At 40.7% G+C, this 17,591-nt stretch overlaps 1 protein-coding gene across 2 annotated transcripts in view; it reads right to left on the reverse strand.

Moving 5' to 3' along the window:
- The window catches only part of AGBL4 (AGBL carboxypeptidase 4), a 1,492,749-nt gene that overhangs the window by 576,110 nt on the left and 899,048 nt on the right, over nt 1-17,591 (reverse strand). For both annotated transcript variants that reach the window (XM_060408815.1, XM_060408814.1), the window contains exon 5: nt 8,294-8,510. In XM_060408815.1, coding sequence (XP_060264798.1) covers nt 8,294-8,510 — 217 coding nt within the window. The remainder of the gene's footprint in view (nt 1-8,293; nt 8,511-17,591) is intronic.

A 17,591-nucleotide genomic window follows, 5' to 3' on the forward strand; every position in this document is an offset into this window, starting at 1 on the left:
CAAGAGTCTTCTCCAACACCATAGTTCAAAAGCATCAGTTCTTCAGTGCTCAGCTTTCTTTATAGTCCAACTCTCACATCCCTACATGACTACTGGAAAAACCATAGCCTTGACTAGACGGACCTTTGTCGGCAAAGTAATGTCTCTGCTTTTGAATATGCTGTCTAGATTGGTCACTGTTTCCATTGTTTCCCCTTTTATTTGCCATGAAGTGATGGGACCAGATGCCACGATATTAGTTTTCTGAATGTTGAGCTTTAAGCCAACTTTTCCACTCTCTTCTTTCACTTTCATTGAGAGGTTCTTTAGTTCGTCTTCACTTTCTGCTATAAGGGTAGTGTCATCTGCCTATCTGAGGTTACTGATATTTCTCCTGGCAATCTTGATTCCAGCTTGTGTTTCATCCAGCCTGGCATTTCACATGATGTACTCTGCATAGAAGTTAAATAAGTAGGGTGACAGCACACAGCCTTGACATACTCCTTTACTGGTTTGGAATTTGTCTGTTCTTCCATGTCCAGATCTAACTGCTGCTTCTTGACCTGCATACAGATTTCTCAGGTGGTCTGGTATTCCCATCTCTTGAAGAATTTTTCACAGTTTGTTGTGATCCACAAAATCAAAGGTTTTGGCCTAATCAATAAAGCAAAACTAGATGTTTTTCTGGAACTCTCCTGCCTTTTCAATGATCCAGCGGATGTTGGCAATTTGATCTCTGGTTTCTCTGCCTTTTCTAAATCCAGGTTGAGCATCTGGAAGTTCACAGTTCATGTATTGTTGAAACCTGGCTTGTAGAATTTTGAGCATTACTTTGCTAGAGTGTGAGATGAGTGCAATTGTGTGGTAGTTTGAACATTCTTTTCCATTGCCTTTCTTTGGGATTGGAATGAAAACTGACCTTTTCCAGTCCTGTGGCCACTGCTGAGTTTTCCAGATTTGCTGGCGTATTGACTGCAGCACTTTCATAGCATCATCTTTTAGGATTTGAAATAGCTCAACTGGAATTCCATCACCTCCACTAACTTTGTTCATAGTGATGCTTCCTAAGGCCCACTTGACTTTGCATTCCAGGGTGTCTGGCTCTAGTTGAAGGATCACACCATCATGGTTATCTGGGTTATGAAGATCTTTTTCTGTATAGTTCTTCTGTGTATTCTTGCCACCTTTTCTTGATATCTTCTGCTTCTGTTAGGTCCATACCATTTCTGTCCTTTATTTTGCCCATCTTTGCATGAAATATTCCCTTGGTATTTCTACTTTTCTTGAAGAGATCTCTTGCGTTTCCCATTCCATCTTTTTCCTCTATTTTTTTGCATTGATCTCTGAGGAAGGCTTACTTATCTCTCCTTGCTATTCTTTAGATCTCTGCATTCAAATGGGTATATCTTTCCTTTTCTCCTTTGCCTTTAGCTTCTCTTCTTTCTCAGCTATTTTAAAGTCTCCCCAGGCAACCATTTTGCCTTTTTGCATTTCTTTTTCTTGGGGATGGTTTTGATCACTGCCTCCTATACAATGTCATGAACCTCCATCCACAGTCCTGCAGGTACTCTATCAGATCTAACATTTTGAAATATTTGTCACTTCCACTGTATAATCATAAGGGAGTTGAGTCAGGTCATACCTGAATGGTCTAGTGTTTTTCCCTATTTTCTTCAATTTAAGTCTGAATTTGGCAATAAGGAGTTCATGATCTGAGCCACAGTCAGCTCCCAGTCTTGCTTTTGCTGACTGTATATAGCTTCTCCATATTTGTCTGCAAAGAATATAATCAATCTTATTTTGGTATTGACCATCTGATGATGTCCATGTGTAGAGTCTTCTCTTGTGTTGTTGGAAGAGGGTGTTTGCTATGACCAGTGTGTTCTCTTGGCAAAACTCTGTTAGCCTTTGACCTGCTTCTTTTTGTACTCCATGGCCAAATATGCCTGTTACTCCAAGTAGCTCTTGTGTTCCTACTTTTCTATTCCAGTCCTGTACAATGAAGCAACATCTTTTTTGGGTGTTAGTTCTAGAAGGTCTTGTAGGTCTTCATAGAACCGTTCAATTTCATCTTCTCCAGCAATACTGGTCAGGGCATAGGCTTGAATTACTATGATATTGAGTGGTTTGCCTTGGAAATGAATATAGATCATTCTGTCATTTTTGATATTGCACCCACATACTGCATTTCAGACTCTTTTGTTGACTATGATGGCTACTCCATTTCTTCTAAGGTATTCTTAACTATAGTAGTAGATATCATGGTCATCTGAGTTAAATTCACATATTCCAGTCCATTTTAGTTTGCTGATTCCTAAGATGTCAGTGTTCACTCTTGCCATCTCCTGTTTGACCACTTCCAATTTTCCCTGATTCATGGACCTAACATTCCAGGTTCCTATGCATATTGCTCTTTACAGCATTGGACTTTACTTCCATCACCAGTCATATCCACAACTGGGTGTGGTTTTTGCTCTGGCTCTGCCTCTTCATTCTTTCTGGAGTTATTTCTCCACTCTTTCCAGTAGCATATTGGGCACCTATCAACCTGGGGATTTCATCTTCCAGTGTCATACCTTTTTGCTTTTTCATACTGTTCATGGGGTTCTCAAGGCAAAAATACTGAAGTGGCTTCCTATTCCCTTCTCCAGTGGGCCACGTTTTGTCAGAATTCTCTGCCATGACCCACGCATCATGGGTGGCCCTACACAGCATGGCTCATATTTTCACTGAACTCGACAAGGATGTGGTCCATGTGATCAATTTGGTTAGTTTTCTGTGATTGTGGTTTTCATTCTGTCAGCCATCTGATGGTGAAGGATAAGAAGCTTATGGAAGCTTCCTGATGGGAGAGACTGACTGAGGGAGAAACTAGGTCTTGTTCTGACAGATGGGGCCATGTTCAGTAAATCTTCAATACAATTTTCTGTTGATGGGTTGGACTGTGTTCCCTTCCTGTTGCTTGACCTGAGGCCAAACTATGGTGGAGGTAATGGAGATAATAGCAACCTCCTTCAAAAGTCCCATACACCTGTGCTGGATTCATGTCAATGTATGGCAAAACTTACACAGTATTGTAAAGTAAAATACAGTGAAAAAAAAAAAAAAAAGGTCCCATGCATGCACTGCTTTGCCTCCAACCCTGAAGCAGGCCACTGCTGACCCACGCCTCTGCCAGAGACTTCTGGACACTCATGGGCATGTCTGAGTCAGTTTTTGGTGGGGTCACTGCTCCTTTCTCCTGGGTCCTGGTGCATACAAGCTTTTGTTTGTGCACTCCAAGAGTCTGTTTCCCCAGTCCTGTGTAAGTTCTTGTGCGTCTATGGTGGGGTTATTGGTGACCTCCTCCAAGAGGGCTTAAGCCATACCCAGGTCTGCTGCACCCAGAGCCCCTGCAGCAGGCCACTGCTGATCCATACCTCCACAGCAGACACTCAGACACAGTTCTGTCTCAGTCTCTGTGGGTTGGGCAAATGCTAGTCTTTTCAACAAGTAGTGCTGCAACAGTTAAATATCCATATGCCAAAAGAAAAATGAACTTAAGGCCCTTACCTCATGCCATATATAAAACATTAATTCAAAATGGATCATGGATTTAAATGTTAATGAAAAATTTAGAAGAAGACAGAGGAAAAAATTTCTGTGGCCTTCAGATAGGCAGTTTTTAGATAAGACTCCCAAAGCATGGTCCATAGGAGAAAAAATAAGCTGGACTTCAAAAGTTAACAACTTCTATCCCTCAAAGGACATGGTTAAGCAAATGAGTGAAAAGATAAGGCATGGATTAAGGGGAATATTGATAAAGCATGTATCTGACAAAGGAATTGCATTCACAACACATGAATAACTCTCAAAACTCATTTAAGAACAGAACCCAATTTGTAAAAAATGGATAAAAAATTTAAACTAACACTCCATCAGAGAAGATATATAAAGGCCAAACAAACACATGATAAGATAATCATCATAAGTAGTTACTAGGGCAACACAAATTAAAACCACAATGAAATACAACTACATTCCCACTAAAATGGCTATACTGAAAAATTTAGGTAATTCCAAGTGTTAGCAAGCACATGGAGACACTACAAACCCTCTCTCTGACATCACTAGCAGGAATGCAAAATGGCACTATTAACTTGGAATACCTTGTGACAGTTTTGGATTTTTTGTTTTGTTTTAAGTTGCATGTGAACTTGTATGACCCAATGATTCAATTTCTAGAAATCTACCCAAGAGAAAAGTGATCACATGTCCATTCAAAGATATGCACATGAATGTTCACAATAAAATTAATCATTTTAGCCCTAAAGGAAACAATCCAAATGTCCATTAACCAGAGAATAAACAAATTGTGTTATGTTTTTTCAATAGAATATTATTCAGCACTAAAAATGAGTGAACTACTGACAGATGCTACAACATGGATTAATCAGACTTCAAAAATGCAATGCTACATAAAAGGAGCTGAATTCAAAGAACAACTAAATAATGTATTATTCTATTTACAAGAAATATTCAGAAATGGCAAACTTATAATGTCAGAGAGCAGATTAATAGTTTCTTGTGGATGGGAGCAGAAGTGAGGATTTGCAAAAGAAATTTTGGGGTTGATGGAAACATTCTAAAATGAGACTGTGGTGATAGCTGTAAAACTCTATAGATTCACTAAAAATCATAGAATTGTACCCGTACAATGTGTTAATGTTATAGTATGTAAATTGTACCTCAACAAAAGTGTTAAAACATGAGAAAATAAAGATTTTTCCTATGATGTGTTTAACTTAAGTGTCAGATTGTGGATTTGGTGCATGCACAAAGCAATTTTTTTGGTGTGGTTAGAAAGGGCCACTGGTGAGTGACAAAATAAAATGCCATTTTGGATGATGTGTTGTTTTTTAGTCGCTAAGTTGTGTCCAACTCTTTGCGACCCCATGGACTGTGGCCCACTAGACGCCTCTGTCCATGAGATTTCCCAAGCAAGAATACTGGAGAGGGTTGCCATTTCTGTCTCCAGAGAATCTTTCTAACCCAGGGATTGAATCCGTGTAACCTGCACTAGCGGATGGATTCTTTACCACTGAGCCACCAAGGAAGCCCTCTGAATGATATAATTAGTAGCAATAGCAGCCATGCCCATGGTGATTAATAGTTTCAGCACTAGAAATTCAAAATCTTGCTTCCTTCATGCGCTTTCTAAGAATTATCTGTTGACATGTTTAGCTTTCTACTTGTAATTATCCTCCCTCCAAATTGGAATAAAGATTAACTAATTACAGTGGTGCCTTCAGACATGAGCTGTATCAAACGCCCTAGTAACCAAGAATTGCCCTGCCTACAAAGTACGCCAGAAAGCCTTGAAGTCTGAAATCTGCTTGGAGACCCAATTCAGTGGGACTGAACCAAGCCACAGAGCTTCCCTAATCTGGTTTAGCCAGCAGTGGCACACCCTGCACTCCCACTAACTTTACTTTCTTAAGATGTAGCTTTGGATAAACTACAATTACTTTCTCAAAATCTATTATGGGTTTCAGTAGGTACAATGTGAAAAGCAGCAGTGAGTCCATCAAAGTGTCAGGATATGGCATTAGAAGCCATGGGTTTAATATTGGCCTAGTCACAAACTAGTCATTTAGCTTTAGCCAAGTAACTTATCTGATTAGCCTTAGACTATTTTTCCCAAATTGAGATAATCTTGCCTACCCCAAAACTGTTGCAAAAAACAAGTAAGAGAGTGTACCTAAAGTGCCTGACCCAGTGTCTGGGTATTGAATCTGTATAAAGGATACAGCCGTAATTCCTTAATTTGCCAATCAAAATTTTCCAGAGCTTGGTCTCAATCTTCCTCTCTATCCTTATCTTCCATATCTATAGGACTACAAATTTTTAGCTAGAAAACAGTCACTCAGGATGAAGACTTGCTTTCTCATCCATCCTTTAGTAAAGTGTGGACATGAGTTCTATCAAATGGGTTAAACATGAAAATGTCAAGAACCGCATCTTCTCCCTTCTCCCCGTACTTTCTTCATCATGCTTCCTGGAACATGGAAATGCTGGTAGAATTTCACATATGACAATGAAATTGAGAGGCACTTTCTAGGGATAGCAGCAGAAAGCTGAAAGAATTTGACTCCCTTAGTTTTCAGGAGCAGGGCCACACCATCAGCTCTGGTTTTCCTGCATCTAGACTTGTATATGGAAGAGAAATAAACTTCTGTCTTGTTTAAAGTGTTGTTATTTTAGACACACATTTTGTGTATTAGTTATTGAAAGCTGATCTTATTCTATTATTCCTCCTATCAGCTTTCTGATTCTCTTCACTCTTCACATTGTCTCTAGACATATCTTCATTCATTCATTCAGTAGTTTATTCCATAGCCATTCAACGTGCACCTAGATTCTGCCTGGCATAAATCTAAGAGGGTGCTGGAATGGACATAGGAATGAAATGAACCAAATGAAGTGTTAGTCGCCCAGTGGCATCTGACTCTTTGCAGCCCCATGGACTGTAGCCTGCCAGGCTACTCTGTCCATGGGATTCTCCAGGCAAGAATACTGGAGTGGGTAGCCATTCTCTTCTCCAGGGGATCTTCCCAGCTCAGGGATTGAACCTGGGTCTTCTGCATTGTAGGCAGATACTTTACCATTTGAGCCACCAAGAAAGCCTGAAACAAATAGATACTGCCCTTAAAAGTCACAAGTATTGACTGAAACTCTCTTGCTCTTAATTTATATGATAAATCATGTGTGTGGCAAACATTCATCTCAGAATTTCTCCAACAGTCCCATCCCAAATAATTTCACTATTTCCAGTAATACATTGTTGATCAGACCATATATACCTAATATGTTCTATTTGGCTCTCTACAACCACTCTCTGCCTTTCTTCACCATTTTCTTTGTTCAGGAAGACTTGTCTATATGGATTACTTCAGTGGTCTCTTGCCCTCTAATTTCCAATCGGGTTGGTCAATAGGAACCCCTGGCAGAAGGTCAGAGGGAAGTAAGAAAGTGGGTTCTCTGTATTTATTTTTCTCAGCTCCCTCCCTGTGGGGTCATCTCAGGCAAACTTTGCTCCTCAACTGAAGGTCACTGTTCCACTCAAGGTGGCCCACTGCATGACTCTCTCCTATTGGGTTCTGGTTGCCATTCCCTCCCTTCAGTTCCTTTGCGCTGTCAGGCCCCAGGGAACTGCACTGTACCCCATGGCTTCTGTGCACAGTGCCCACACCTTGCAAACGGCCCATTTATTAAGCTCCTCTCAAGTCATCCTAATGTGAGGCTGCCATCTGTTTCTTGCTAGAAGGCTGACTGACACACCATGTGTCCCAATTCTCAGTTCAAAAGATATAGGCACCAAATATACATGCCACCCATCAGAAACACTGTTAGGAAGAGTGTTGGAGTAGAGGGACGATATTCTTTATTAGCAGCTGAAGGAAGTACTGCTGACCACAGAGAACAAAGCTTGTGCATCTGGTATGCAGAGCACTTTTATATCCTTATAGAACACTTTCAGGGTGGGCGGAGGGGAAAGAGAGGAAAAGAGAGTAGGAAGGTGTGGTAGGCAGAACAGTGCACCCCCTTTCCCCAAATGCCCAGGTTCTAATCCTTGGAACCTGTGAACATCCTACCTTACATGACAAAAGGGACTTTATAGCTGTGATTTAGTTAAAGATCTTGCTGATACCTTGATTTTAGCCCAGAGAGGCCAACTTCAGACTTTTCCTGAACTGTAAGATAATAAATTTATGTTGTTTTAAGCCATCAAGTCGATGCAATTTGTTATGTCAGCAATAGGAAACTAGTATAGATTGTAAGACTGAAATCTCCAGACCCAGAGAACTAAACCTGGGAAGGAAGAAGGGCTGGGGACCTAATAAGTGACAGATGAGCACACTATGGACAGAAAAACCGTACTGCACACCACCTGCTAATCTGTACTGCAGGCAAATTAAATTCACTAAAAAGCAAACTTACTCTTCATCTCATAAGCTTAGACTCATAAATGCTTTCACACCTTTTGCAATACCTAGTAGAAACCTTTTCTCCCTCGGAGTTTCGGGGATTCTCCAGAACTTTTGTATTTTGTTAGAGAGATTTATCAGCTTCATTCAGAAGGACAGGCATCTGCTTTACTCCTATTCTATGACTTCCTGGAAGTCAAAGTATCAAAATATTACACACAAAAAACTATGATTTTTTAAATTTCCACAGCATATAGTCTACAAAGCACCAATATATATTATTTGCATCCTATAAAAACTGTTGCTAAGCTCCTCCCCCAGACTGCATGTTTCCCAGTGGGCCTTACCACGCTCTGACCCAGCTGCTCCCGGAAGAAGTAATCCATGTTTCTCTTTTGCAGGCTGTCAAGGTAATGCTGAAAGCGAGTATATGTGTAAGGGTAGCAGTAAGCAAATTGGTAAATATCTTCTTCTCGGTCAAAACAAAATGCAAAGGACATCACGTAATTTTTCCTATGGTCCGGGCAGCGGTAGTAGTAGACATTTTTGGGTGGCAGTCTTTGCCTGAAAGATACAAAGAAATTTGGGCATATCAAACAGTCATTCAAGCTTCAAAATGTAATCAATGGGAATAAATGCCCAAGAGTAAAACTGTAACATCAAGAATCCTAGGTGATGGTTAAGAATGACAGTGTATACAACCTCTGGTCAAAAAGAATCGGGGCGGCGGAGGGGCAGGGGGGCGGGGCTTCCCTGGTGGATGAATGGTAAAGCATTCACCTGCCAATGCAGGAGACATGGGTTCAGCTTCTGGTCCAGGAAGATCCCACACGCCATGGAGCAGCTAAGCCCATGCACCACAACTGTTGACCCTGTGCTCTAGAGCCCAGGAGCCACAAATACTGCAACCCACACGTCTAGGGCTTGTACTCCACAACTAGAGAAGCCACAGCAATGAGAAGCTGCACACGGCGACTAGAGAGTAGCCCCCACTCACTGCAACTAGAGGAAAGCCTATGTAGCAACAAAGACCCAGCACAGCCAAAAATGCATCATTAATTATTTTTAAAAAGACCAGAATCTGGCAGTATTTGGTTCAAATTCCAGCCCTACCCTTTATCAACTGTATAGACAATCCAAAGTCAAAAGCAAACACGTTTTATTCATCATTTATTCCTATTTTGAGCACCTGTTAAACACCAGACATTGTGCTAGATTATTGGTGTAAACAAGATAGGACAGATATTTGTCCTCATGGAGTATATATCCTGGTGGGGAAGCAGTCAACAAAATAATTTAAATAAATATATAATATAGTTACAGACTCTAAAAGTGCATTGAGGGGAAATAGTGTGATGTTATAGTCACATAAATAGGAAAGGCCTACTTTCCCAGGGAAGTCAGGTTTTGGTATTATAACACTAATTCGGGCCTTTTAAAATAAGTTAATACACACTGTGAATATTCAAGGGAGAAGCAAATAATATTCAACATTTCTTTAAATTATTACTATTGTTTATTATTTTTCTACAGAGCATTCCATGAGACTAATTTTACAAAGAAGCATTTGGGGAAATACTGCTTTAAAATGCACTGTGTAAGCAATTCTGCTAAGTTAACATGTTCATTCTCGAACAAGCAACACTAAAACATATACATGTTTTATAGAAAAGGCAAAATGTGCCAGTCATAATTCCCATAACATCTTTACATTCACCCACTTCACGGGCTCACTGCACTCCCTCATTTGTATAGTATCCAAATGATTCGCTATTTCCCTACAGAGAATGTCTCTTATTTGTGTCTCTTAAAATCCTATTAACCTTACAAAACCCATATCAAACTGTGCCTTTTCCATGACTGTCCACTGATAATTCAAGGTCTCCTTGTTGTTGTTCAGTCGCTAACTGGTGTTTTACTCTTTGTGACCCCTTGGACTATTGCACACCAGGCTTTGCTGCTGCTACTACTGCTGCTAAGTCGCTTCAGTTGTGTCCGACTCTGTGCAACCCCATAGATGGCAGCCCACCAGGCGCCCCCGTCCTTGGAATTCTCCAGGCAAGAACACTGGAGTGGGTTGCCATTTCCTTCTCCAGTGTGTGAAAGTGAAAAGTGAAAGGGAAGTCGCTCAGTCGTGTCTGACTCTCAGCGACCCCATGGACTGCAGCCTACCAGGCTCCGCTGTCCATGGTATTTTCCAGGCAAGAGTACTGGGGTGGGGTGCCATTGCTTTATCCTTCAATACCTCTTGGACTTTGCTCAAACTCATGTCTGTCGAGTTGATGATGCCTTGCAACCTTCTCATCCTCTGTTGCCCCCTTCTCCTCCTGCTCTCAATTTTTTCTAGCATCAGGGTTTTTTCCAAAGAGCTCCAAAGCATTCTAACATGCTAGCAGTTTGCTATAGAACCTTGTTTCTACCTTGTGTCTCTCTGAGGCTGCCTCAGTGGTCGGGAAGGGAGGTCAGGCTATGGACTTTCTGTGGAAGAGGAAACATTACATGGCACTGATGCTGTCCATATTTTGGCTTATACTGCTTGCCTCTATGCAGGCTGTTATGAATCCCACACAAACATTAAATGGAAAACATGAAATGAGAACATTAAAAGATTACTGTTAATTAAAGAAAAAACTCAGATATCTCAAGTTAATGAATTCAGCATTTTTCTATGTATAGAAAGAAAAGAGTTTGGACTTATTGAAATAGTTCCTTTGATATACACTTTAACTACCTAGGGCCAGTATCCTGTTTTTGCTTCCATCCTGAATCCCTAGGAGTGCACAGTTGGGGGTGACTGCACTGCTTTATGGCTTAGTGTCTGAACATCCTTGTTTATTGATATGGGAGATTTCATCCACACTAAGTTGTTATTCCACTTAGAAGATGTGGTCATGGAGGGTCATAAAAGTTAAGGGGCTTATTTATCCATGCTCTCAAGCTAGTAAATCACAAAGCTGGGATTCAAATCTTTTTCTTTCTGATTCCAAGTCAGAACCTGTAACAATCAATTGCAGGTACTATAACACTCAAGTGTACTTTGCTTCACTAAGTAAGCCAGCAGCAAATTTGGAAAACTCAGCAGTGGCCACAGGACTGGAAAAGGTCAGTTTTCATTCCAATCCCAAAGAATGGCAATGCCAAAGAATGTTCAAGCTACTGCACAATTGCACTCATCTCACACGCTACTAAAGTGAGAGGCTTTGTTATTATTTATTATTCTCCAAGTGAGGCTTCAACAGTATATGAACTGAAAGATTCCAGATGTTCAAGCTGGATTCAGAAAAGGCAGAGGAACTAGAGATTATATTTCTAACATCCGTTGAATCACAGAAAAAGCAAGAGAATTCCAGAAAAACATCTACTTCTGCTTCATTGACTACACTAAAGCCTTTGACTGTGTGGATCACAACAAACTGGAAAATTCTTCAAGAGATGGAAATAAAATCTAACCTGCCTCCTGAGAAATCTGTATGCAGGCCAAGAAGCAACAGTTAAAACCAGACATAGAATGACGAACTGGTTCCAAAATGGGAAAAGAGTACATCAGAGCTGTATACTGTCACTTTACTTATATGGAGAGTACACCATGAGAAATGCTAGACTGGATGAAGCACAAGCTGGAATTAAGATTGCCGGGAGAAATATCAATAACCTCAGATTATGCAGATGACACTACCCTTATGGTAGAAAGAGAAGAGGAATTAAAGAGTCTCTTGATGAAGGTGAAAGTGGAGAGTGAAAAAGCTGGCTTAAAACTCAAAATTGAAAACCATGGCATCAGGTTCCATCACTTCATGGCAAATAGATGGGTAAACAATGGAAACAGTGACAGACTTTATTTTCTTGGGCTTCAAAATCACTGCAGATGTTGACTACAGCCATGAAATTAAAAGACATTTGCTCCTTGGAAGAAAAGCTATGACCAACCTAGACAGCATATTAAAAAGCAGAGACATTACTTTGCCAGCAAAGGTCTATATAGTCAAAGCTATGGTTTTTCCAGTAGTCATGTATGGATGTGAGAGTTGGACTCTAAAGAAAGCTGAGCACCGAAGAATTGATGCTTTTGATCTGTGGTGTTGGAGAAGACTCTTGAGAGTCCCTTGGACTGCAAGAAGATCCAACCAGTCAGTCCTAAAGGAAATCAGTCCTGAATGTTCATTGAAAGGACTGATGCTGAAGCTGAAGCTTTAATACTTTGGCCACCTGATGTGAAGAACTGACTCATTGGAAAAGATGCTGATGCTGGGAAAGATTGAAGGCAGGAGGAGAAGGGGACGACAAAGGATGAGATGGTTGGATGGCATCACTGGCTCGATGGACATGAGTTTGAGCAAGTTCCAGGAGTTGGTGATGGGCAGGGAAGCCTGGCGTGCTGAAGTCCTTGCGGTTGCAAATGGTCAGACAGGACTGAGCAACTGAATTGAACTGGGCTGTTCCTGTAACATTTCTCCAGGTTCCCTCTTGATAAATTATAGGCTTCTGGCATTCTAGATATGAGTATGCACTAAAACAAATGAAAGCCTGGGACTGCAAGGAATTCACTATGGCTGAAGCACAAAGAATAGGAAGGGAAATCATGAGAAATGTGTCTGAAGAGGAAGACAGAAGTCAGATTAGAAATGGATGACAGTCGTCCCTCCATATCTGTGGGGTCTGCATCTGAAGATACAAAGGGATGACTTCATATGAAGGGACAGGTTAAACATTATCCTGAGGTCACAGGGTACCTTTAAGTCAGTGAAAGAATTAAAGTTCCATGATTATGCCAGTCTAAGGGATAGGTGAGAGAAGGTCATGAATCAGTCAGATGAAGGACAGGGAGTAGCTGTGCAAGTATAGAAAGTATGACAAGTCTGACTACTAGATAAACGTGCTGATATGACAGGCCATGGAGTCAAAGATGGGTGGGATTCCAAAAGTGATGAGGAGGACAAGACGTAGAGAGAACAGTAAGCAATAAAGGAACAGGGCTTCTCACATGGAAGCCCGTGATAGTATCAAAGGCTGTCTAGAGGTGTGCTTAGGGCCACCAATAGAGGCTGTGTGGCTCCTACCCCTAAAACTAGGAAGAATAAACGTTTCAGTACCAACAATGGCTAGATAGCATCACTGACTCAGTGGAAGTGAATTTGCGTAAACTTCAGGAGATAGTGTAGGACAGAGGAGCCTGGAGTGCTGCAGTCCTTGGGGTAGCAAAGAGTTGGACATGACTTAGTGACTAAACAACAATCTTCCTCTGACACAAATGGGGCTTTAAGGCAAACCCATGAGGCACTCTTCCTTTCTAACCTGATTTTCACCCTAAACACCACTGTATTAAAATTTTGGACTTACTAGTGATGAAATAGAGATGGAATGGCCTGGAAGGAAAATGGGGAGTGAGAAGTCCCCTCCTGATCTTTCTGTATATGGAATGTAGGAGAACAAGCAGTACTTGGGAAGCCGAAGAGGGAAGTAATGGCCTCCAGGATAGTCAGGTCTTAGTTCTTTGTTTTATTCAGCAAATATTTGTTAAGTATCATGTACCAAAGACAAGAGGTAAAGGAAGCAGTGGATTGCAAGACCAGGGATCCAAGGGAGACTATTAACCTGAAAGCTGAGTTTCATAGAAAAAAGTAACATGTAGAATGTTTTGGTTAGAAGAGGGATCAGTGGAAAACCAAGATTAGAGGGAGAACAGACCAGTGTAGGGATAAGGGTATAAGAAGAAGAGGTGATGGTCTACATTTGTGATGTGACTGAACATGCAGAAATGTGAGGCTGGTGGAGTGAGTCCCAGGGTTCCAGATTTGTATTCAGGGAGAATGCCAGTGAACATGGCTTTGAGGTCTCCAGCCAATGGTCTGTGACACCCACTTCAGACCCTGACTCAGAGGTCTGAAACTGAGGGCACTGGAGCACAATCACTTCATACACAATGATTCCTATAGTCGTAAGCCCCTCAGCTTATGATGCTGATGTTTGCATGTTTTTATTTACTAGTATATCTAATCAAGATCCATACTTTAAATCAATCACCTCAGTTTTTTTCCTCTTCTAGCCACGTTTAGCAACTTGACTCTGAGGGTCTGCTGTCTCCACCACGTTTGATCATGTGCTATCAGAAGAATTCATCTAATGTCTGCAGCTGCCCCAGCTCCTCTCCTGAGTATGTCAGAAGCTTAACCTGATTTGCAGACAAAGTGAAGGTAATGGACCCTGGAGTGATCATTCAAGATGGCTAAGACACTGCTCAGGGATTAGATGTTCCAGACTCTGCTAAGGATACTAACAAAAATCTGTTTGAGAAGGATTCAGCAGGCCAAACTCATGAGGACGCAAAGTAACACAAAGAATAAAGGAAAAGAGGAATGGGATTATGTGGGAGAAATGTGTCTCATTTGGAATGCACTTCTGGTTTTTCTCTTATTCTGCTCATTACATTTTCACTGTGTCTCAGGCATGGTGTTCAATTTTTTATTTGCATTATCATTGAATCCTCTCAACACCCTACGAACTAGGGGGTATTAACATCCCCTTTACACAGATAAGAAAATCCAAATCTCAGAGAGGTTAAAAAAAAAAAAATTCCTGAGGTTGCAACAGGAATTGTTGGTAAGCAACAGAGCCTGTGTTAGACACAGGCTAGTATGACTCCAAAGTCTGTGCTCATTGTCTCTACGGTAACTTGCCACCAACTCATAGCCTTATCTTCTGCTTCCAGAAAAACCCTATCTACAGTACTCTCATCAATTCTCTTGCAAAACACCCTTGAAATAACTTCCTATCCTCAAAAGGTTCCCCAAGATTTCCCTGTTAGTCCAGTATCATCAACCATTTCTCCCTCCTTGAACCCTATGTTTTATTCATACTGAACTACTCACAACTCCCTAACATAATTTTGTGCCATACTTCCAATACCTCTGTGTCTTTGTATTGGATATTTCCTGCACTTGGACTGCTTCCCCTACAAGATATCCTCCGTACTTTGTAAACTCATACTCATAGATGTGCCGTGTGGCAGACTGTCATAAAGCTTTAAACATTTTTTAAGTGTACTAATTAATGAACAAGAGAATGTATAAATAATGCCTATCATTTAATATATCTCCTCTCTGAAGTATTCTCTGATTATTCATTCCTTATTAAAGTTTTTTTATACTTTGACATATGAGAGTAATATTAAAATAGTTTTGTCACCCGATTTGTCCCTTAACAAAAAGCAACAAAAGTGAATGGAGATTTCTTCGAAGACAAGGTAGGCTTCTTGAAGACAGGAATGGTGTCACCCTTTCCCTCTCTTTTTCACTAGAAATGGTACAGAGAAGTTTCAAATATTACTTGCTTATTTTAAAAACCACTGGCAAAAGGGAAAGAAGATTCGTCTCCACAGATAAAAGTAAGCATCATAGGGAGGTAGATTTTAGCTCAATATAGAGACTCTTGAACAGTCCCCTGAAAGGAAAGTAGAAAGGTCTATGTTACAGGGGAGTACAAGCATGGGAAACTTTAAAGGATCTCATAAAAAAGCTCCTCTACTTGGTATGAAGTTAGACAAGGCAGATTTCTGACTCCACTTAACACAGAGAGTCTAAGATATCAATGGAAGCAATATAACAATAATTAACATTGCACATGTGCTAGGCCATTCTGGGAACATCAACATATATTAATTCCTTTAATCTTCACAACAGTCCTTTGAAGTTATTCCTATTATCATAGATTAAATGATGAAAATTAAGGTAGGGTCAAGAATACTTCTTAAGAGAAAGAGATCGTAAATGACTCCTAGCTGTTGTTGTTCAGTCACTAACTCATGTCTGATTCTTTGTGACACTATGGACTGCAGAACGCCGAGCTTCTCTGACCTCCACTATCTCCTGGAGTTTGCTCAAATTCATGTCCACTGAGTTGTGATAGGTGATGCTATCCAATCATCTCATCCTCAGCAGCCCCTTTCTCCTTTAACTTTCAATCTTTCCCAGCATCAGGATCTTTTCCAGTGAGTCAGCTGTTTGCATCAGGTTGCCAAAGTATTGGCGCTTCAGCTTCAGCATCAGTTCTTCCAATGAATATTCAGGGTTGATTTCCTTTAGGATTGACTAGTTTGATCTTGCAGTCCAAGGGACCCTCAAGAGTCTTCTCCAGCACCGCAATTCAAAAGCATCAATTCTTCAGTGCTCACCCTTTTTTATGGTCCAACTCTCACATCTATATATGACTATTGGAAGAAAGCATGAGTCCATAGAATAATCCAGAAAGAGTCTAACATCTGATATTGCCAGAGAGGCAGGTTGACCCCAAGACCTGCGGTGTGTGCTCTCAGGACTCAGACACTAAAGGATGATCCAGTTCTAGAAACAAGTCATCATCCTGGGCCCATCCTGATGATTAAAGAGGCCCTCCACATATGAGAGAGGCTATAACTAATATCCTCAGATTCAGTTGTGCATTCTCATGTGGAAGAGTGAGCACACACACACAAACACACACACGCACATATATACTGAACACATTCACAATCATGCTATGTATACTTCTCTTCTACAGCCTCTATTTCATTATGTCAACTTGAGTATGTGCCTTTTTCCACCATAGGACTGAGTTCTCACTGAGGGCAGGAATCATACATTCACCTGATTCTGGAGGACCTACACAAAACCTTGAATAAAGGAGATGCTTCAAAACACTCATGAATTGGATAAATGAGTGAACTTTAAACATATTAGACTAAATAATTTCAGCCACACCAAGGTATATATATTGTGCTCTTTCCATGTGAAGCTGTGAGTCATTCCTTGAGTACATTCCATTTCAGAACCTCCATGCCATTTTAAACACTATTCTGCCTGTCTATAATTGTCTTTCTCACACTTTTCTATATATTTCATCCCTATGAAGAGAAGCAAGGACCAGGTCAAATGACATTTCCTCTTTGAAGTCTTTGTCAACAACACCAGTAATAACTAATTGCTCTAAATACTAACTACAGAAACTCCTGTACTTCTGATTCACTTCAAAATCCATAGCACTTAACACAATGTTTGACCCTGAAGAGGAGCTCAAAACATGTTTGTTGAATGAATGAGTGGATTTATGACTCACTAAATGGATGAATGGATGAATGATTCCTTCATATTTACCATTCTCTCTGCCTTCTTGCCAAACCATTAGCCAAATTACCAATGCATTGTTCTGAAGGTCACCAGAGCACAGAGGAAGAGGAGAAAGCCCAAAACCTGAAGGGTTCTGATGGCTCATTCCCCACTCCTCCTCAAAACCCCTGAAAGACTTTTTTCCCCCCCATGGAAAAAACCCTCTTGTTTATTTGATTAAACAAAAATAAAATAAGCTGCATAAAAGTCCAAGGAGACACCAACTTTGTTTTAAGCCTGCAGTAGCTGATACATCATCTCCTTGCTACCTTGTCCAGCCTCCTCTGTGGACCACAGTGATATATTCAGAAGCCTGTTAGCTAACACAGGAGTTTTTGAAAACCCCTGAAAGACTTTCTGATAGCAGTCATTCTGACCGGTGTGAGATGGTACCTCACTGTGGATTCGATTTCTCTGATAATGAGTGATGTTGAGCACCTTTTCATGTTTGTTAGCCATCACTTTGGAGAAATGTCTGTTTAGTTCTTTGGCCCATTTTTTGATTGGA

The sequence above is a fragment of the Ovis aries genome, chromosome 1 (genome assembly GCF_016772045.2).
Source record: "Ovis aries strain OAR_USU_Benz2616 breed Rambouillet chromosome 1, ARS-UI_Ramb_v3.0, whole genome shotgun sequence".
In the NCBI taxonomy this organism is placed as follows: Eukaryota; Metazoa; Chordata; class Mammalia; order Artiodactyla; family Bovidae; genus Ovis; species Ovis aries.